Raw genomic sequence first — 23,731 nt, 5'->3', positions numbered from 1 at the left:
TAAATATTGTTATCTACTTGAAGAATTTAGAAACAGACCAGCAAATTAAACCCCCAACAATGTGAGGAGAGTAACAAAGATAATTGCAATAATTAATAAACTTAAAACAATAAATTAAATAACCAATAAAGGCAAATATTGATTCTTTGAGAAAACTAATAAAGTTGATAAACCTCTACTAAGATGCATCAAGGGGAAAATAAGAGGGAAAATACAAATTATCAAAATCAGAAAGTAAAAAGGGCATCATTATAGAATACACAGAAATTAAGCACATCATAAAAGTATATTATAAAAAACTTTACACCAATGAGTTTAAGAATTTGAGCAAAACAAATTCTTGGAAAAACATAGCACACAAAATTGACAGAAGAGGAAATTGATACCTTGGGTAAACATATATGAAAGTAAGGAAATGAATCTGAAATTAAAATACCCCACAAAGAAATATCCAGGCTAAGAATGCTTTAGCAGCAAATTTTTCCAAACATTTAATTTAAGTATAAGGTTAACCTTTCATATATTCTTTCAGAGAACAGAAAAAGTGGAAATACTTTCAAGTAAATTAATGAGACTTGCCTAAGCGTAAATAACAAACTCTAAAGTCTATCACAAGAGGGGCGCCTGGGTGGCTTAGTGGGTAGTGTGTCTGACTTCAGTTCAGGTCATGATCTCGCAGTTTGTGAGTTCAAGCCTGGCATCAAGCTTGCTGCTACCAGCGTGGAGCCCGTTTTGGATCCTCTGCCCTCTCTCTCTCTCTTCCCTTCCTCCCCTCTCAAAACTAAATAAACTTTTGAAGTCTATGACAAGAAAGGAAATTTATAGAACAATATCACAACATAAATTCAAAATTCTAATAAATATTAGCAAAACATAGCAAGCAATATATCTAAAAGGAAATACATCATAATCAGTTGGTTTTATTCCATAAATATATTTAACTGAAAACCAAACATGTAATTCACCACATTGACAAAATAAAGAACAATAACATAATCGTCTCAATAGATGCATACCTGAAAACTTTACCCTTAAGATCAGGAACAAAACAAGGATGCTTCCTATCACCACCTTTATTCAATCAACACTGTACAAAAAGTACTTGTCAGTGCAATAAATATCATGATTAGATAGGAAAAAATAAAATTCTAATGTGTAGATCAGCATAATTTATGCAGAAATTTTTTAAAAATCCACAAACTATTCTTAGTAAGTTGAGCAAGGTCACTTCAGAGTTATTATCCAAAAGCTAAATTATATGTTCTATATCACAATAAAAAATAAAAAGGAAAAATGATGAGTTACATTAAAATAAAAATATCAAATCACTAAAGGAAAATCAAACTAAAGATGTGCAAGAGCTCTACATAAAAAATTACCACATATTAAAAGAAACTAATGACAACTTAAATAGAGGGGTATCCATATTCATAGATCGTAAGGCATACTATTTCACATATTTCAATTCTCTGAAATTGATCTACAGTTTCAACACAATCTCAGATCTCATATATGCATATGTGTGTGTGTAAGCTGGCAAATAATTCCAAAATTTCTGTGGTAAAGTAAAAACCTAAGACTATCCTAGAACAGGATTCAGAAAATTACAGCCCCTGAGCCAAATCTGGCCTGCTGACTGCTGAATAAATTAAGATTCTTTGGAGCAAAGTCACGATAAAGCATTCATGTATTGTCCATGGCTGGTCTCATGCTACAATGGCCAGAGAGATCATAGGGCCACCTAGCCTAAAATATTTATGCAGCCCTTATTTACATCTGGTCCTTTACAAGGAAAAAAAAAAAGAAAAAATGCTAATCTTTGGCCTAGAAAATCTTGAAGGGAAAAAAAAAAACTCCAAAGCACAAACAACCAGATTTAGTTATGAAAACAGTTATTAAACAGAGTATACCACAACAGAATCCTAACAAGGCCATCACGAATACAGTCATTTCATTTATGATAATGGTAATATGATTGTGCAGTGGAGAAAGGAAACTTCTTCAATTAATGTTCCTGGGTCAATTAGATACTATATGGAATCAATGTAAATTTTACCTCAAACTATACCCAAAAATTAATCCCAGAGGAATTGTAAATCTAAATATAAAAGTTAAAACAATAAAACTTCTAGAATTATAACACTGGGGAACATCATCATGGTCTTCAAATAAGAAAGTTTCCTCTAACAGAACAAAAGCATAGCTCATAAAGGAATAGACTGCTATGTTGACCTAAATTAAGGACTATTCATCAAAATACACAGTTCAGAGAGTAAAAAATCATGCTGCAAAAGGAAAGAAGACATTCGCAAGACATATTCGCAATAAAAATTCCTATCCCAACGATATAAATAACTCCTAAAAATCAACAAGAAAATGGGAAAAACAACAAACATGCACTTCATAACAGATAGCCAAATGGGCATGAGGCCTGACAAAGGGTGCTCAGCCACATTAATTAGCAGGAAGTTAAAATCCAAACAAGATATCTTTGCACATTAACCAGAATGGAACATTAAAAAGACTGGCAATACAAAGCATTAGCAAGAATGCTTTGCAATGGGAATGACACATGGAAAATTCTGGAAAATGATGTGATAGTGTGTACTGAAAATGAAAATATGCACACCAATGGAGATATCAAAATCCCTGATTTCAGATCATATTACCAACTTACAGTAATCAAAACAGTGTAGTACAGGCATAAAAACAGACACAAAAATAAATAGATCAGAATAGAGACCAGAAATAAACCTATGCATATCAATTAATTCACAACAAAGGAACCAAGAATAAACAGTAAGTAAAGGACGGTCTCTTCAGTAAATGGTGGGAAAACAGGACAGTCAAATGCAAAAGAATGAAACTGGACCATTATCTTACACCATATGCAAAAACTAATTCAAAATGGATTAGACTTAAATTTAAGACCCGAAACCATAAACTCCTAGAAGAAAACATAGGCAGTAAGCAATTTAACATGGTCTTGGTGATAATTTTTTTCAGTCTTACAACAGAAGCAAAAGCAACAAAAGCATAATAAACAAATGTCTCAAATTTAAAAGCTTCTGCACAGCAAAGGAAACCATCAAAAAAATGAAAAGGCAACTTACTGAATGGGAGAAAATATTTGCAAATCATGTATCTGATAAGGGTTTAGTAACCAAAATACATAAAGAACTCCTATAACTCAATGGTTAAAAAAAATCGATCCAATTAAAAAATAGGCAGAGGATCTGAATAGACATTTTTCCAAAGAAGGCATACAGATGGCCAATAGGTACATGAAAGGTATCCTACATCACTAAGTATCAGGGAAATGCAAACCAAAACTATAGTGAAATAGCACCTCACACCTGTTAGAATGGCTCTTATCAAAAAGATAAGAAATTACTAGTATTGGGGCAGATGTGGAAAAAAGAGAAACCTTTTACACTATTGGTGGGAATGTAAACTGGTGGAGCCACTGTGGAAGACAGCATGGAAGTTTCTCGAAAAATTAAAAATAAAACTATCATATGATTTAGCAATTCCATTTCTGGGTATCTATCCAAAGAAAACAAAAATACTAACTCAAAAAATTACATGCATCCCCATGTTCATTGCAGCATTATTTACAATAGCCAAGGGATGGAAACAACCTAAGTGTCCATCAGTGAATGAATGGATAAAGAAAGGGTTATACTATATTCTACTATATTTAGTAAAATATTATTCAGCCATAAAAAAAGAAGGAAATCTGCCATTTGTGACAACATGAATGGACCATGAGGACATTATACTAGGTAAATAAGTCAGACAAAGACATATATTACATGATCCCACTTATTTGTAGAATATTAACAAAATAAATAAAAAATAAATTTAAAAAGCTCACAGGTACAAAGAACACATTGGTGGTTTCTGCCAGAGGCAAGAGTGGGAAGCGAAAAATATGAGTCAAGGAGGTCAAACAAATTATCCTATAATGTTAGAATTCAGGATAGTGGTTTAATCTGGAAGGACAGAAGGGCACAATCAGAATTGCTGGAAGGTTCTATTTCTTGCTCTAGGTGGTGGTTACATGAATGTGTTCACTATAACAAATTATTATGCCGTATTATTTTCCCTTTGGTTTGAGTATGTTTTATTTCAATAAAAAGGTATATTAAAGGGGCGCCAGGATGGTTCAGTCGGTTAAGCGTCCAACTTCAGCTTGGGTCATGATCTTGCGGTTCAAAGGTTCAAGCCCCACATTGGTTTCTCTGCAGTCAGTATGGAGCCTGTTTGGGATCCTCTGTCCCCCCGGGCTCTCTGCTCCTCCCCTCCTCATGCTCTGTCTATTTCTCTCTCTCTTTCTCTCTCTCTCTCTCTCTAAAATAAATAAACATTAAAAAAAATTTTAGTTAAAAAAAGCATATTTAAAAAAAGAATAGTGGGGCACCTGGGTGGCGCAGTCGGTTGAGCGTCCGACTTCAGCCAGGTCACGATCTCGCGGCCCGTGAGTTCGAGCCCCGCGTCGGGCTCTGGGCTGATGGCTCAGAGCCTGGAGCCTGTTTCCGATTCTGTGTCTCCCTCTCTCTCTGCCCCTCCCCCGTTCATGCTCTGTCTCTCTCTGTCCCAAAAATAAATAAAAAACGTTGAAAAAAAAAATTAAAAAAAAAAGAATAGAAATTCAGCCATTAATAAAAAGGAAATTAATTCTGCCATTTGCAAGACAACATAGATGAAATCTGAGGATATTATGCTAAGTGAAATAAGTCAGAGAAAGACAAATACTACATGATCTCACTTACATGTGGACTCTAAAAGAAGCAAAGCTCATAGAAACAGAACAGACTAGTGGTTGCCGGGGTGGTGGGAATAGGCAAAAGTGGTCAAAGAGTACAAACTTCCAGTTATAAGATGAATAAGTTCTGAAAATGTAATGTATACATAGTGACGATAGTTAACAAAACTATTTTGTAAATTTGAAAGCTGCTAAGAGTCAATTTTTAAAGTTCTTACCATAACACACACACACAAATATATATAATGGGATGTGTTATATGTATGTGTTAACTTGCCTTATTTTGATAATTTTACAATATAAGCAAATATCAAATTATTACATTGTACACTCTAAACTTATATAATGTTATATGTCCATTATATCTTAATAAAGCTGGAAAAATAAAAAATAAATAGCAGGAAAAAAATAACTCAAGACCAAAATTATTCTACTAATTCTTCAACTAATAATCAATCAGCAAAGTTCTATCAAAGTATGATTCTTATTCAATGGGTCATAGAACACTCATAGAGTTAATCGACTTTCCCTGAGCGTTATAAAGAATGGACACTTATATTAAGCCACCGCTTTTAGTTATCTGTAACCAGGAATATTTGTCAATCTACTTTACGTCCTTTTCTAAAGAGAAAAATTTCAAGGCCCAAAGGTCTCTTTCCAACACTGGTGTGGCTGACCTTGGGAATTCAAATGAGTGTATAGGGTATCTTCCTGAGGGGCACACAAAATATTTTTGCTAAAATAATAATGCCATAAGATTGACTATATACACCATCAAAGATACTGGTACTACAAAATTCTTTCAACTGTATGCCATGCAAGTGTTCTTGTAAGAGAACCTCACATGTCTTCCATTACAATCCCCTCAAGCAATCACAGTGAAGAAGTCATGACATATACCGCAAGAATCCTTCAAATGCCAATGAGAAGAGTACAATATCTGCAGATTGAATGCTCAACAGTATATTGTCCTTAAGATCTTTTTAAAAAAAGAGAAGAGAAGACTAAACAAAACAGAATGTTCAGTTGCTCTGCAGCGTGAATCCAAGAGCAAAGGTGGTGTCAGTAGCCATACAGGACCCTCAGGGGCTTAGCCATAGTGCATGCCTAAAGATTGTAGGGAGCTGCCAGTCCTATATCAATAACCTTAGATGGTTCAGTCTAATATTTTTTATAGAACAAAAAGGAGAGGATGAAACTTGTATCCCCTAAGCTTCAAGAGGTAAATATGTTTTCAATGGATGTACCAATTGAAACCAAAACTAAATGTTTTCAATTTAGTGTACCACATAAATGTTCTCACATGAAAAATGTGACCTTTACATCCAATGATCTACAGGGGTTGTTCCAACTCATAAGTTCTGAAACCAGGAGAGTTGAGTGTGTGCCTACGTTTGAGTGTATCCTCAAAATTATCCTTTTAACAAATATTAACTGAGCACCTTGTAAGAACAAAGCCCTATCCTAAATGCTATTGTGCAAGAGGTTGACCTTTAAGGAGCAGTGAGTTAAGAAGTGAAGCTGAGAGTCCAAAGATAGTATGTTCACAAAAAAAAAAAAAAACAAAAACAAAACACTGATATTTGTTGAATGATATAAAGAAGAAGGTGACAAGGACCATGAGAAACATATAGAAATTACAGAATTTCAAAGGGGCAAGGTAGAAATTCTAGTTGTGAAGTTTAGAAAAGTCAAATAGGTAAAGTATCGTTTAAGCTGGGCTATAAGCAATATTCTCATCCTTTCTGAATATGTTTGTGTGTTCATATATTATACATATATTATTCAGTATGGAGAAAAATACATGTTAAAATAGCTCAAAGTCAGAGGAATGGTTCAGAAGCAGAGACAATGTCAAATTACAGTAATCAACCCGTGGCAGTAGATTTGCCTCCAAACTGTGATCGCTGCGGATTATAAAAACTTCAGCTTGCTTTCTTTTATCACATACAAACTTAGAGAATCTGAAACTAACTCTATAATTTTAAATATTTAAAAGTAATTCACAGGGGAACCTGAATGGCTCACTCAGTTAAGCATAGGACTCTGGATTCCCGTTCAGGCCATGATTTCATGGTTCTTGAGATTGAGCCCCTTGTCGGGTTTGGCACCAACAGCATGGAACCTGCTTGAGATTCTCTCTCTTTCTCTCTCTCTCTCTCTCTCTCTCCCTGCCCCCAAAGTAAATAAATATATAAAGTCTAAGAAAAAAAGAATGTTACAAAAAAAGGCAATTCACAAAATAGATTACCTATGGATAACTAAAATTTAACTCAAAGAAGTTAATTGCAACATTTTCAGAACCTCTCAAAGTTAAGTGTGCATCCTCAGGGATAATACTTTGCAGTTTCCACTTGCCACCAAGAGGTTTTCATATTTTCATAATTCATGGCACTTAAGTATCATTTCTAGCTCCAAAACTGTTATGCACTGAAAAATAATTTTAGTTTTAAAAGATCAATTACTTCAAGAGCTTTTGATAATTCATAGTTATTAGAATTTATATAAGATATGCAGGTAATTCTAATAGTGTCAGATATAACTTTTAAATTGCAGATTTCAACTACAGATCAATTTTAAATATTTTTTTCCATCTCTTTATTTGGAGCATTTATTTCAACATATTTTAAGCTCCTTTTTTTATTAATCCTTGCTATCTAAAGATAATTCATCCCAGAACATAAAATCATATAGCTAATTACTATGTATTTTTCCAGAATATAACTAAATTCAAATACAAACACAACTGCTATATTACGACACAGTTGTGATACCTAAATCAGCATATTGATAGTATAGATACACTAAAGTTGCTGGTAAAATTCTACCATATTTTACATGCTCCTTGAGGCAGAAATACCCTCTATTTAAAAATCTAACCCACCATTGCAACCACATAACAGGCACTTAAAAATATGTCAAATTGATAAATGGGTGGATGGATTTAAAGTTATTAATAAAGTATCTATAATATTGTTTGCTTATCTGATTCCAAATATCTTGAGTGTAGTTACCACAGTGATTTTTGCTGTCATCTTGTAAAATAATGTTCAATACTTGAAAGATGATTGGAAGAACTGATAAAATGACTAGAAAACTCTTTTGAACCCTACAGTCTCATAAAAAAGCAGACTAGTTAGGAAATTAGAACTGACACCAATTTCATTCCTGGTGAATTAGTCCAGCCCGTATGAATACTTCCAGAAATAGGACATCCACTCTAATGCCAGCATACAATTCTAGGAACTGTGGCTACAGTTCCACTATATCCACATACATTCCACCGTGGGATACTCTAAGTGTTACAAAGGTCTTCCTCACATTCGATTAAATAATGTCTATCTCTCCATCTTTGAGCCAAATTTTTTTTGTTTCCTCCTTGTTCGTTTCAACATCAAGTAAGTGTACTCCCGTTTTCTAAATGAAAATACATTAAGATTTTAAAGACATTTACTATGAATAGTCAGTCTGCATTTTTTAGATTAAACATTCCTTTATTCCTATGGCATAGCCTCTATCCCTTTCGTCAAGATGGTAACCCTCCTTAAATACATAGTTGGCATTTTGGGGGTCTCAAATGGAGGACTGAGAAGTAACACTCCAGATTTGCTCCCACCAGGGCAAAATACAATAGAATCTGATTGAATCACATGAAATTGCCAACACTCGACCGTTTTTGACATGCGAAAATGACAATCTCATGTAGTTCAACATAACAGCATTATCTTCTTTGATGCAAGCACTGCACATCCATCACCGCATCCTCAGATTGCATTAGCCTTTTAGCAGCTGCGTAACACCACTGCTTCGTATTAGGTTTGAGGCCAAGTAAATCCCATAGGTCATTTTCCCATCAACAGCTGGGCTTGTGCAATGAATTCTACAGAATTTTATAATGCAGGAATTTACTGACCTGCCCCTTACTAGTTTTGTTACCCTTACAAAAGTTTTTTTTGATCTCTTACAGTCCCCATGTATCCTTAATCATATAACGTTTACTATGTGCCAGACACTGTTATCAGTGGTTCACATTTGATCCTCTGAACCACCATATGCTAGAATCTCTACTATTTCCCACATCACAGATTAAGAAACAAGAGAGGTCAAATGCACTTCCTTAGCCACTATATCACACTGGCTCTCAAAATAAGGAAACTGTCTTTCTCACATGGTTTTGTGGAGATTTAATAATATACATAATGTATTTAATTCCTTCACACCTTTCCTTTATCCAGCAAGTTCAATTAGCTGTTAAATACAATGGATTTTAGCTCCTAAATGCTTGTCTCCTGCATCTGGCACTTCCTTTCTACTGTTCCAGACTATTCTCCAGTTTTTAACACTTAATTCTTCTTAAATGCTGTCTATTGAAACTGCCTCTTAACTGCTTTCTCTTCATCTTCCTCCATCTGCTCCTATCCACACTAGATAATTCTGGGTCGTACTTCTCATCACTTTTGCAATTTCTACTTTTTCTTATGCCCCCTTTGAGTATTGTTCCCTCTTACTAACTCTTTTTACTCCTTCAAGGAGAAAAAATAAACAAGAAGAATTGTGTTTTCTGTTTTATTTTATTATTATGGTTATTTTCCCTAAATAGTAGACCTTTTTCCTAATTTGTCTTTCACTCAGAGTCAAGCTTAAATAAGAATAAAACCCAAAAATCAATTTCTAGAATTTCCTTCCATCAATAAAACCAGAATGTGAATGTTGGGATCAGATAAGGATTCTGCAAAGCAAGGTGATCTAAGAGCAAGGGCTCTGGAGCCAGATGACCTGGGTTGAAATCCCTACTCCAGTATTTATAAGTGGGTAGATTTCATAATATCAATTAAGCTTTCTGTGCTTTAGTTTCCTCATGTGCAAAATAAGAATTAGAATAGTCTCTACCTCTCAAGGTTATTGTACAAGCTAAATTAGTCAATATATCTAAACAACTTAGAATATTAGTCATTACTATTATGAAAGATCTTATAAAGTAAGAAAGAAATTCATATCTCGTTGTGTAGGCAATAGAAAAGCCTCTTCACTAGGGATCTGTATTGGCCCAGATGCCTGGTCCCATACCTTTTGAATGTTTATCTCAGTTCCTTTATTGGCCCCTCCAGTAATGTTATTTTCTGAACACTCCTAGTAAGTGCTTACCCCCAGCTAGCCTGACTCTTATGGTCAGTCAGCAGTTCCGCTGGATGGCCCCAGGCCTTTGAGAAAGGGAACTCTAGAGTGAATGACAAGAGACAGGATATCTCTTAGGAAAATAATCACAGGAAAAATTAGAGGAATGAGAGAGAAGCACGCACTCACGAGAATGTTATAACAGAGAAGACTAAGATAACATAGGTCTGAATGAATAAAGGATGTGGTTCATTTGAGATTTTTTTTTTTATTAAAGAGAATTCACACCACTGGATAACTGGTAAACAGGAAAGGTGTGGGAGGAAAAGTCAAGAGTGACTGCAAAAATTGCAGTTTGATATTTTGGCTGGTGATGCCATTAGCTATATGTGGAGCAAAGAGGCAGTGGCCGTAAGGTAAAGCTGATGAATTTACATTTGTATAAATAGACTTTGAGAAAAATATCACATGGAAATGTCCAGCAACAATTAAATATGAGAAACTGGTGCTCACTATCCCACTGACCCATTATCAGTAGGGGCAATTTTTGAATTGGTTTATTCTGCCAGTTTTGAGAATAAATTACAATGACCTATTCTTATCCTCTATCTCACAGTTGAGACACGCTGGTAAAAGGGCTGGCCGCAAAGCAATCTATGGCAACAAATAGCACAGATCTCACTAGGGAAATCTCACCAGGGAAATCTCACCCGAAACTGTAACCTCATTAAAACAATGCGCTAACTTCCTGGGATAACCAGCAACTACAAGCAGATAGAAATGCCTTTTATTTTAATATGCATCCCCTCTCTTCCAGTGATCATCCTTCCATTTGAAGGGAGAGATACTCTAGAATATAAATTAACTAAAATAATTCTGCCTCCTTGTTGTTATTTCATTAAACAAAGTAGGTCTGCATTAGGAAACTGAGTTTCTACCTCACTTTCAAACAATAAGTTACTAACCGGCAAAAAGAAGGTGATAGTTAATATCAAGCTCCACACTTAAAATCCTTTAAAGTAATATTTTATAAAATCAGCAGTTGACTTCTAAAAGTGAGACTTAAATCCAGACTTCAATTGTGTAAGGATTGCAACTATTAAATTTACTTTAGACAGAGACAAGTTTCAAGGCTAGACTATTCTATAAGAAGGCCATAAATCAGGCAAACATCGAGGATCATTAAAAACAAAACACGGTGTGCCTTGATGGCTCAGTTGGTTGAGTCTCCAACTCTCGGTTTCAGCTCAGGTCATGATCCCATGGGATCAAGCCTCGCATAGGACTCCATGCTAAGCATGAAGCCTGCCTAACATTCTCTCAATACCCCACACCCCGCCCCTCTCCCCCACTCATGCTCTCTCTCTTGCTCTCCAAAATAAAACACACACACACACACACACACACACACACACACACACACACACAAAGATGACTTTCAAAATTAAAAAAATCCAATCTTTGGGTTGAAGAACACTTAAAATAACTAAAATCAAGACAGTATCACCTTGACCAAATTTTAACTTATACCATATTTTCCAGTACAATGATTTTTAAGAATTTTTTAATTCTTACCTCTCTCCATTCTTTATTTCCAACTCCTTGTACATATAAGACACAAACTATAAAAGATGAAAAAATAAATGTATAAATGTCTTTTTATAAATACAACATATGAATGTATACAATTTTTTTTCCAGCTGTCCAAAAGCTACATCAAAATAATTTCTGGGGGTCCCTGGGTGGCTCAGTCAGTTAAGTGTCTGACTCTTGATTTCGTCTCAGGTCATGACCTCACAGTCGTGAGATGGAGACATGAGTCAGGCTCATCTCTGAGCACGGAGCCTGCTTTAGATTCTCTACCTCTCAGGGCACCTGGGTGGTTCAATCGGCTGGTTGAGCGACTAACTTCAGCTCAGGTCACGATCTCGCGGTTCATGGGTTCAAGCCCCGTGTTGGGCTCTATACCGACAGCTCAAAGCCTGGAGCCTGCTTCAGATTCTATGTCTCCCTCTGTCTCTGCCCCACCCCCATTCACATTCTGTCTGTCTGTCTCTCTCTCTCTCAAAAATAAACATTAAAAAAAATTTAGAAAAAAAAGATTCTCTATCTCTCTCCTTCTGCTCCCCGCCCCTGCTCGCTTGCTTGCTTGTTCTCAAAAACCAAAAACAAAAAAATTCCTAATTCCTAGCTTTCTTCTTATAAGAAATTTGCTAGTAAAACATCAAATGATAAAAACTACCTAAAAAAATAAAATAAGTGAAATGAAATGAAAACTATATCAGATCTTTAGAACCTAACATGCATAGATCTAGGCACAAAACATGTAATAATTATTCGCTAATGTTTTCATCTACATTATTCTACACATATACATAAATTTTTAAACTACAGTTTAACAGTTTGAAATATTTCGTTATGTTACTAGACATAAGGCAAGCTCTTCCTACAATACCTATAATGCTCAATGTCATCACAAGAAGGACAATCTAGAGCATATCACAGTCTACATATGACATTTACAGCTCCCACCCTCAATATTTGTAAACTGGTAAGAAAGCCTGTCAACCATGAAAGGAAGTCACAAAAAGAGAAATGAAGTGTTTGGGGTAAAGATTAAGGGATAAAAAAATTCCCAGTCATTTGTCAAGTGAGCCCCGGGAATTTTTAATACCCACAAATTATAATGCTTTTTCCCCAATGAGTACCTCAAGAATTCTAACATCTTACAAAACCTTCCACCTGTAATTAATCCACATTGGCCCACATATTTGTAGAGATGAAGAGGTGCAGGATATTAATTTGTAACTACTACAGGATTTGGAAACACTTGTTGATGTGCACATTACTGCAGCTGTTTTCTAATTTAAACTATCTTTTTCATTTGACAAGTTATCTCCAGTTTTTCAATATATGTAATTAGGAATCAAAAAATTCAGCACATCCATGGTTAAACCTGCCTTTGCATACCCCTTTTTTTTACAAAAAAAAAAAAAAAAAAGGAGGAGGAGGAGGAGGAAAAGTCTCACTCTGGGGCTAAATCACTTAAAATTATGGTCCATTATGGTCACCTTTCAAATATAATTTCTACCATATGGCAATACCATGAGGTTTCAATTTCAAAGTCAACTGTCTCCCATTGTATCTTTGTCTTATTCTCAAAGTGCTAAGCAACTCCCTCTCTTTAGCCAGACTACTGCCCAGGTACATGAGATGCAGGGCTTGAGACTATCCCACTTCGTGCTGTCTGCGCTTTAAAACAAATATTTAACAAGAACTGTATTTAAGATAAAAAGGGGAGGGGACGCCCCCGTGGCCCAGTCAGTTGAGTATATGACTCTTGATTTGGGCTCCGGTCAAGATCTCACTGCTCCCTAGGATAGAGCCTCCCATTTGGCTCCACCCTAACAGGGCGGAGCCTGCTTGGGATTTCCTCTCTCCCTCTATCTCTTTCCCTCCACTGCTAGTGCTTGCGCTCTCTCCTCTCTAAAAATTAATAAATAAACTTAAAAAATTTAAATTAAAAAATAAACAAGAACTATAAGTTTCATACAAATTTTGCAAAATCAAGTAAGAAAAATAAGTAGACTGTTTCAAAAAAGCAAGTAAAAGATACTTACTTGGATCAGATTTGGAGAATGTGTCTCTATCAAGGAGATTTCTGTTGAATAAAAGAAAATGTTAGATGAATATAAGGCCAAAACATTTACATAAATACATAAATGTATATAAATATGTAACCTTTATATAGATTATATATGTAATACATATAGAGTATATATTGTAATATATAGGTCTTTGATATATGTTATATACACATTATATATGTATATTAAGTATACACATATGACTAAATAAAAATTCACTAAAGATCTGGTTATACTTATTCAAAATGAACATCACTGAAGTTCAGGAAGCCAGGGTGAGGGAGCCTATTTGTTCAGTCCTGTACTACAGCTGGTTGATATCAAAAACACTCCACATTCTTATATTAAAATCTCTTTGAGAAACTTAACTATTGGAGCACCTGGGTGGCTCAGTCGGTTGAGCATCCAAGTTCAGCTCAGGCCATGATCTCATGGTTCATGAGTTCGAGCCCCACATCGGGCTGTCTGCTGTCAGTGCAGAGCCTGTTTAGGATCCTCTGTCCCCCTCTCTTTCTCTGCCCCTCCCCTGCTCATGCTCTCTCTCTCTCAAAAATAAAACATTAAAAAAAAGAAAGAAAGAAATTTAACTATTTCAAGTTTCCTTTTATCCCTTCATTAATCAGTATACAGATGGTCAAAAATGTTTCCTGAATTGAACTGTGAGCTGTTACTGATGAAAAATTGTTTTGGATTCAGAGCACATGATCACATTAGTTCACACAATTAGAAGGTGACAGGGAAGCACCATCTATTGACATTTCTGTGACATCAATTCTGAGGAATTTTACATTGCTATTGTGGTTTGGGAATTCAAGATGAACACACAGATCTTGCCTAAAGATTTTTTCAGTAGAAGAAAATGTTTAAAAGGTAGAAGAGGCCATCATTAGCATCTACTGGTTCTTATTTACAGATATTTCTGTATCTAAACCAGAATAAAAATGGAAAATCAGTAACTGTGAAGGTCTTGGTTCCTCTGGTATTGGGGTATCCTGTTACCTTCAAGGACAGTAATGCTGTCATTTATGCTCATAACAATATGCTCATAACGATAACCCTGAGTAATCAAAAAAAGTTAACTCGGTATGCCCTGATTAATAAGACAATTAGAAAAATTTCCATCTAGGGACACCTGGGTGATTCTGTCAATTAAGCATCTGACTACTGCTCAAATCGTGAACTCATAGTTGGTGAGTTCAAGCCCTGCATTGGGTTCTTTGTTCTCAGAGCAGAGCCCACTTCAAAGTCTCCATCCCCCTCTCTCCCTGTCCCTCTCCCACTTGTGCTCTCTCTCTCTCTCTCTCAAAAATAAACTTTGATAGGGGCGACTGGGTGGCGCAGTCGGTTAAGCGTCCGACTTCAGCCAGGTCACGATCTCGCGGTCCGTGAGTTCGAGCCCCGCGTCGGGCTTTGGGCTGATGGCTCAGAGCCTGGAGCCTGTTTCTGATTCTGTGTCTCCCTCTCTCTCTGCCCCTCCCCCGTTCATGCTCTGTCTCTCTCTGTCCCAAAAATAAATAAACGTTGAAAAAAAAAATTAAAAAAAAAATAAACTTTGATAAAAAAGAAAAGTTTCCATCAAAAACAGATTTTTTCCTAAAACGTAGTAATTTGAAGCTATATCCTTGCATGAAAAATGCGGCTATCTAGAATGATGATTTAAAGGTTCCAAAGTTAAATTTCATATTCATCTTTTATTAATGGGCAATAATTTGTAATCATTAATTACATTTTTATTCTTAATACTTATACTAAAAATCTCATATTTACAAACTGTCTTATTCCTCCACTCAGGACTGCTACTCATGTGCATATATCTGTGCTGCCCATGGTATTTGAATGGCCTATTTTAATATCAATGTTATCCTTTGATATTATCCAATGATATCCTTTCTTATTTCAGGTTCTCAAAAGTTACTGCATCCATAGAATCACTGTACAAAGAGAAAATTAAAACAGTCAACAGAACAATGCAGCACAGACCAAAATAAATGACATCATGTCTTGAAATGTTCCTAAAAGGAAGAGAAAATATCAGATATATTTATATTTGGAATTAAGTCAGCTTCAAAGAACCACTAGTCAAAAATCAAATTAAAATAATCCTCTGTATCCTAAGCAGACATAGTGACTCCAGCAATGGTTAGCAAACAGTAAATTAAAGCATTTCCATTTGAAAAATTACTGTGATACATATTTACAAAGGTGCTTCTCCACTTAAGTGGAAGTTCTTCAGCCCTTCCCATATCTCTAGCCTTTCACTCATTAGTGTCCTTAAAAATGTAATTTAGCTCTTCCTTTCAGAGTTCATAAAAATGTAGGAGAGAAGACAGTGCAAAATATTGCAATGTGATTGGGACTCAAATACTACATTATACACATATTTAAAAGAAAATAATGTGATTTCCATGCTTTAAAAAAAAAACCCTACAGTTTCTTTAAAAAATAAAAAACTACAGTTTTTAGCCCCAAATATACAATAATGGATTTCTATCAATAATAAAGACAAATATTTTAAAACATAGATTCTAGAGGTCACATGGTTTCTTCTAACCATTATGGTCCATATTACACATGGTAAGGCCAAAAATAAAGAAATAAAAAAATCTTAGATTCAATATATGATGAGAAATAAAACTCCATAATCTCATCATAAATTAGCCCCTGAAATTTGCAATTTGACTTTCCCGTTGCTGTTTGACGATAAATTTCATTACTAAATTCAAACATGTATGAATTTAAAAGTTCAGAAAAGGCAAATATTCTTAAATAGTATATATACTGTAAAAGGCCAGCAATTACCAAAATGCATCACAAAGTTTGGTTTGATGATAGGAATGAAGGTTTTTACCTTTTCAACATCCTATTAAAAATAAAGCACATTCACATTAAGTAAAATAAGAGGTGTTGCAAAGGCTGTTTTATAAAAAAGAAGCTAAGCTGAGGCTCAGAGGCACTGAATAAATGAATAAGATACACACAGCCTCGGACTGACTAATCCAAAAGAGTCAACCCTTCTGTATCTCTGAACTGGATTTCTCTGTTCTTTACAAAATGCCACAGTGTCTGGATAAGTCCAAAAGAAACAACTTATTTTCCTATGAGGGTTGGGAAATCTGGAAGGTCTCCCATTACATCTACTGGTTGAGCCACTGGAGTATAAAATAAAATAAATTCCTGTCCATAGACCAATATGAAGAGTGATCCTGACTACGGAATAAAGACATTAGGATAAGAGACCAAACATAACCGTATTTATTCATAGAAAAATGTCTTAGTTTTCTATATGAGGCACTATAAGAAACAATGCGCGCGCGCGCACACACACGCACACACACACACACCACTCATTAACTTTTATATGGGAAAGTTACTCTTCCCTCCATGAGGTTGTAATTTGCTTGACTCAGGATACCTATCCCTTTATGCCTATAATTTTATAATGTGATGTTGCATTTCAAGAATAGATTAAAAATCCTGAATGTATCTTTCTATTCTGTAAATCTAGATGTAGCCAAAACAAGAAAGAGAGCAAAGTCCTGAAAATAAATTATTGAAAAATACAGTATATGAGAAGAAAACTTACCTGAAGAAATAACCCAATCAAAATTATAATCCACAAATTGCCTGAGTTGTTCTAGTAACCATTCATTCTCAAATTTCAATTAAAATCCCTGGACTTAAAAGAGTACAATTGAAATAGCATCACTAAAACTGAGGCCCAATTAATTAAGCTCTAACCTGCATGAAGAAATACTAGGTTAATGGAAGAGGTGTAATTTGCACAAAACCTAAAACAGAAGAACAGATAAGCAAGAATTTAGTAACACCTTTCCAGGACCATCCAGGAGAAAGGCTTCCCTGACTCCCCCTTAACTATTCAATCCTCACAGGTACTGATCCCTTGTAACAGTGACTGATACATCAAGCTACCCCCCCCTTGATGACAAGTCAGCTCCTTCTATAACCCTGCCTTCTCTGATTTTATGCCCAAGTCACCTTCCAATTGTAAGGTAGTTCTCATATCATTATTAGCACAGAACTATACTGATTGACCAACATGAAAATTACAATTTTTTTTTATCACTGTAGTTTTTATTCTTTTTTTTTATTTTTTTGACAGAGAGAGAGAGAGAGAGAGAGAGAGAGAGAGAGAGAGAACACAGACCAGCACGAGAGAGGGGCCAAGGGAGAGAAAGAATCCCAAGCAGGCTCCATGAACAGTGCAGAGCCCCATGCAGGGCTTGATCTCACCACCGTGGGATTATGACCTGAGCAGAAATCAAGGGTCAGATGCTCAACCGACTCAGACACCCATGCACCCCTGTAGTTTTTATTATTAATTATCATTCTAAGACCCATACTGAACAGCTGACTAGTCCCTTAAAACGACCTCTCAGGCTTGTCTTTTTCTCACTGGAAAATAGTAATTTTCTTAAAGCCTCAGGGCAATTCTGCAAGTGTTTTTCAAGGAAATACTCTATGCCCAAGACGTAATTAAACACTACCAAAGGTAGAATAAATATTAAAGGCATGTTCCTTTATTTGAAGAAACCTGAACTGTGCTAGGTAGACAAATTCACAGAAATAACTAATTAGCAACATTTGACGGTATAGAAAATAACAGTAGATTATGGGGAGAAGGAACAGTAACCTAAAAACAGTCAAATTGACTAAGATACAACATCAAAACAAATCACGTACAATGGTTAGCTTTTATCCTATTTTTTTATTTTATTTGATTTTTTTTTTAATTTCTTTAACGTTTATTTATTTTTGAGACAGAGAGAGACAGAGCATGAACTGGGGAGGAGCAGAGAGAGAGGGAGACACAGAATCGGAAGCACAGAGCCCGACGCAGGGCTCAAACTCCCGGACCGTGAGATCATGACCTGAGCCGAAGTCGGACGCTCAACCAACTGAGCCACCCAGGCGCCCCATCCTATATTTTTAAAAATATACTAGTGGGAAAAAACAATTTATAGGTATGTCTACATAATTAAAACCTTAAAAAATGAACATCTTGAACTACCTTATTTATAAAAAGTTAGGGGTACCTGAGCGGCTCAGCTGGTTAAGCATCTGACTCTTGATTTTGGCTCAGGTCATGATCTCATGGTTTGTGGGATTAAGACCGGCATCTGGATCTTTGCCGACAGCCTGGAGACTCTTGGGATTCTGTCTCTCTCTCTCTCTCTGCCCCTTCCCCGCTCACACATGCTCACGCCCTCTCTCTCTAAATAAATAAATATTTAAAATAATAATAATAAAATAAAATAAAGTTCAAGTATCCATCTCTGTTACATATAATTTGGCTTTATGAGTGGATTATTAAAACTTGTAATACTTCATATGTACAGTGATCATAGAATAACATGATCAATTAAGATAAAGGGATCTGTAAGCAAGTTAACCTAAAAGTTGTAGGCATGCTGCTCGTTCTTTCCCACTCAGTAAATGAAATCACCTGATAAATATTCTTTTTGATTTAAAATTCTTTAAAAGGGAAACATATCATCATTCTAACACAAATGCAATTTGGACAAGAAAATTTACTCTATATATGTTATGAATTTTAAAGTTAATAGTTTCACTGTAGAAACAATTTTGCTATTTGTGACCTTCTAAAGTGCTAATTTAACAAAACACACAACATAGTTGTTTTAGGGACTAAATCTTCAAATTGAAGATATGAAGTGAGCTCCAAAAGTACAGCTACTTGTGGTCAACAAAGTTTACACATAAAGGGTTATACTGCTATATATGATTGGAATTGATCTACTTAATTTTTTTTTTTAATTTTTTTTTTCAACGTTTATTTATTTTTGGGACAGAGAGAGACAGAGCATGAACGGGGGAGGGGCAGAGAGAGAGGGAGACACAGAATCGGAAACAGGCTCCAGGCTCTGAGCCATCAGCCCAGAGCCTGACGCGGGGCTCTAACTCACGACCGCGAGATCGTGACCTGGCTGAAGTCGGACGCTCAACCGACTGCGCCACCCAGGCACCCCGATCTACTTAATTTTTAATTAAAACAAAAATATAGTTTATGAATAGAGCCAAATAAGATACTGTTCTATTTAATTTTCCATAGGAGCAAACATATAAGCTATAAATAAACAGGGTCCAGCTTAAATTTTCCACATGTGGACAGAGAACCACATCTCTGAATCATACAATCTCTCCTAAAAATTTGTTTTGTATCTATAAACAGAATGATTCTGGGCTTAATTAAAATTTAGGAAATTACTGGGGGCCTTTTATTTACCTGTTATTCAGTATAGTCTCGGCATCGACTGCCTTCAAGGTCTTTATCAAACACTGCTTAGGCAGCCACAGAACCTAGCACATAAGCACAGGCTCAACATGCACCAACTGAATGAGTGAATGGTTTTAGTATCCAGTCAAAAGCATCAGCATTTTTCACTTTAGGTATGGTGAAGTATCTTATTATGGAAAGAAGAACAGAAGAAGGTGGCATTTATGGCCTTTGCCCTAATAAGTAATCCATTAACTGAAAAAACCTATGACTTCTTTACTGGCATCATAAATATGCTCCATGTCACTAGGCCATGCCCAGGGTCCTTACTCTGGGCATTATATTGTCTTATAGACTAGAACGAGGAAGTTCTTGATATATATATCTCCACTATACACACACACACACACACACACACACACACACACACACACACAGAGCACATTTTAACGCACATACACACAAAATGGTTTTCAGATACTTTTAATATTTTTATTTTTTAATGTTCATTTATTTATTTTTGAGAGCGAGAGAGACAGAGAGACAGAGTGTGAGTGGGGGAGGGTCAGAGAGAGAGGAAGACACAGAATCCGAAGCAGGCTCCAGGCTCTGAGCTGTCAGCACAGAGTCCAACATGGGGCTCAAAATCACGAATGTGAAATCACGACCTGAGCTAAAGTCAGACACTTAACTGAGCCACCCAGGCACTCCAAGATTTTCATATATAAAACAAGGAAATCAAAACTTTTTTGAGCAACTGAAAGAAAATGTATCCCATCTTTGAAGTGATTTGAATGTAATATTTAATCCTCTTTGACTCACTTAGTCATCTTTTTATTATTATTCACTGAACAAATATTATCTCTGGAAATTTAGCACACAAATTTAAGGAAAAAATATTTTTCCTGAAACTACAATTTCTTTTTTAAAAAAGTTTATTTATTTATTTTGAGAGACAGAGAGCAAGCACGAGCGGGGAAGTGGGTAGAGAGAGGGGGACAGAGAAAATCCCAGGCAGGCTCAACACCCCACACTAAGCCCAACAACACGGGGCTCAGTCTAACAACTGTAAGATGATGACCTGAGCCCAAATCAAGAGTCAGAAGTTTGACTGAACGATGCAGGTGCCTTGAAACTACAATTTCTATGGCAAAAGGCAAACAGATTATGCACAGGCAAAAAGTAAAGCTTTTAGAAATGAAAAAATGAAGTATTTTGAAACTGAAGCTTACTGAAAAGCTGAAGTCAGCTAGACTCTAAGATACCAAGTAATTCTGAAGGATAGGGTCATTGGAAAGTACTTAACAAGATTATCTGGCTTTCAAGAAAATAAGAATAGACTTTCAGGTTTGAAGTTGTGCAAATAGACTAAAAATTCAGTTCGAGAGCTGCCTCTCATAGCCTGAGCAACCAAGGAGAACTCTATCACGTGTGATACATATTACCCCACTAAAACTGGAAATAAAATAACCTTAAGTGTTTCTCAGTTTTGCTGAAATTGGCTGTTTAAAGTATTTATTAGTACTGCTGAGCTGAATGGGTTAGTGACAAAAATCTATTTTCAACCTTTGCATGGGTTGAATTTGGTTTTGATATTAAAAGAAATTTCAAGGGCAGATAATGCTGAAAAATTTTATGCTTCTCTAGAGGCATTCAGTATGATTGATATTCTTGGAAATTACTTAAAAGAAAACCCAGGCTTTTTCAAAATGTGACATATCAGAGCTCTGGTTTGCCCGAGCTAAGGTAAACAGAAGAACCCATTGGTTTGAAGTAATGTAAGGTCAGCTTGGGGCAATACGAGCTTTCAGAAAAAGGTACAAAACCCAATCCTCTTCTTTCACCTAGAGAAGTGATACATAACATTTAACCAAAAAAAAAAAAAAAGAAAAGAAAAAAAAAAAGAGAGAGAGAGAGAGAGAGAGAAGAAAAAAGAAAAAAAAATGGGCAGGATAAAAAGACACTGAAAGCAGAACATGGAGCTTCAGCTTTTTTTCTTTTGTTTTGTATTTTTTTTTTTTTTCAATGTTTATTTATTTTTGGGACAGAGAGAGACAGAGCATGAACGGGGGAGGGTCAGAGAGAGAGGGAGACACAGAATCGGAAACAGGCTCCAGGCTCTGAGCCATCAGCCCAGAGCCCGACGCGGGGCTCGAACTCACGGACCGCGAGATCGTGACCTGGCTGAAGTCGGACGCTTAACCGACTGCGCCACCCAGGCGCCCCCAGAACATGGAGCTTCTTAAAAAACAAAAAGTCATGCACAAAACTAATCTCATTATATTTACCCCAATCTTGTGGCTCCATTTCATATCTCAGTAAGTGGCAACCATGGAAGGCAGCAAAATGCTCCCTCCCAAACATACCAGACAGGTCCTCATCCCTAGAACCTAAAAGTGCCTTAATGTGAGAGGAAAAAATCCTGCATAGACATGGATCCTGAGATGAAGAGATTATTCTGGATTATCTGAGTGAGCCCCAAACACAATCACATATATCCTTATAAGAGGAAGCCAGAGGGAGATTTGACACCGACAGGAGACAATGACATGAACAAAGCAGAAGAGATTAGAAGACTCTTGCCTCAGAGACCGAAGTGATGCAGCCACAAGCCAAGGCATGCTGGCAGCCATCAGAAATTGGAAAAGGCAAGAAAGGGATTCTCCATCACAGTCCCAGTGGGAGAGCAGCCTGGCCAGCATCTCAGTTTCTGCTGCTGACTTCACACTTCCAGCCTCCAGAACTGTGAGAAAATAAATTTCTGATGTTTTAAGCCAACAAGTTTGTGGTCCTTTGTTACACAGGACGCTAATACAGCAAACGATCCAACTCACATCTCTGTCTTCCAAGCCAGAGTCCAGAGTCATCCTCCCCAACCCCCCATTTCCCTATCCCTCTCTCCCTTAATGCTTTTTCTCCACCTTGGCTTCTGTTTCCAAGTCCCAACTACTTCCCAGACCCTAGAGCCTTAAGTCATCTTTCTGCCTCCTGTATCTCAGTTCATTTGTCAAGACACCAAGAGAAAGTTCTCCACAGTAAAACCTAATCAAATGGCTTCATTGCATAAAATCCATTACATCTACAAAAACTTCAAACTCCTTAACATAGCACTAAATACCTGCTACATTCTGAACAAAATGAAATGAACTGCAACTAATGTTATCATTCATCACTTTGGAAGCACTAAGGAGTAAGATAGAAAGTGATAATGAGACACAGTATTGCAAATTATCATTGCTTGCAGATTTAATTTTGTACCTAGGGAAAAAAAAAAACCAAGAGAATTGGTTAATAAAATCTTTCAAAATTAATGAGATAATTCAGTAAAAAGCAATTGGAGACATGATGAATACATAAAAGCCAATAATTTTCCTAGGTATCAACTGTTAATAATTCTTCTATGCCATGTGGACTTTTTGGTAGTTGTCTGTTGCCTTCAATTGCTGAAGTATTGTGAGGACTATGCAACTCTTTGAGTATACTATAACCTTGCTACCAAGACTCAGACCAAATTCTGACAAAGAAACATTTGTTACCAAGTGGAACTCAAAACAGTCAGGCAATATGCTTTACAGGTTTAACCAAGTTCCAGCTCTCTGTTGCTGATTTCAGGCATTCCAAATAGCACCATAAGGCTTATGTGACAATGTTCTGGTAGCAAGATTCAACTAACCTTCTGGTCAAATCAGTCTAGAGAATCCTCTAAACATTCTGTGCCTATAACCAAGGAAGTCCTTAGGCCTAAAGCACCACTACAAATGGCAGATCACAGGATTCATGAGGTATCTATGTGACCTGTTCACTCGTGCAATATTTCTAGCTAATATACATATCTTTCTTTTATAACAACTTTACTCAGATATAATTGCCTTACTGTAAAGTTCATCCTTTTAAAGTGTTACCAGGGGCTGTGGAAGGTGGAATAGGGAGTGATTACTAATGGGT

At 36.1% G+C, this 23,731-nt stretch overlaps 1 protein-coding gene across 2 annotated transcripts in view; it reads right to left on the bottom strand.

Annotated features, from left to right (window-relative positions):
• CPNE8 (copine 8) overlaps positions 1–23,731 on the bottom strand; it is a 234,863-nt gene that overhangs the window by 189,143 nt on the left and 21,989 nt on the right. For both annotated transcript variants that reach the window (XM_040488446.1, XM_040488445.1), the window contains exons 2-3: positions 13,504–13,544; positions 11,459–11,505 (exon numbers count right to left, since the gene is read on the bottom strand). In XM_040488446.1, the coding sequence (XP_040344380.1) occupies positions 11,459–11,505; positions 13,504–13,544 (88 nt within the window). The remainder of the gene's footprint in view (positions 1–11,458; positions 11,506–13,503; positions 13,545–23,731) is intronic.

This window comes from Herpailurus yagouaroundi, unplaced genomic scaffold (genome assembly GCF_014898765.1).
Source record: "Herpailurus yagouaroundi ecotype Mexico unplaced genomic scaffold, PumYag 166, whole genome shotgun sequence".
In the NCBI taxonomy this organism is placed as follows: domain Eukaryota; kingdom Metazoa; phylum Chordata; class Mammalia; order Carnivora; family Felidae; genus Herpailurus; species Herpailurus yagouaroundi.
The sequence above is the reverse complement of the archived record's forward strand: the minus strand, read 5'-3'. Positions and strand labels throughout refer to the sequence as shown.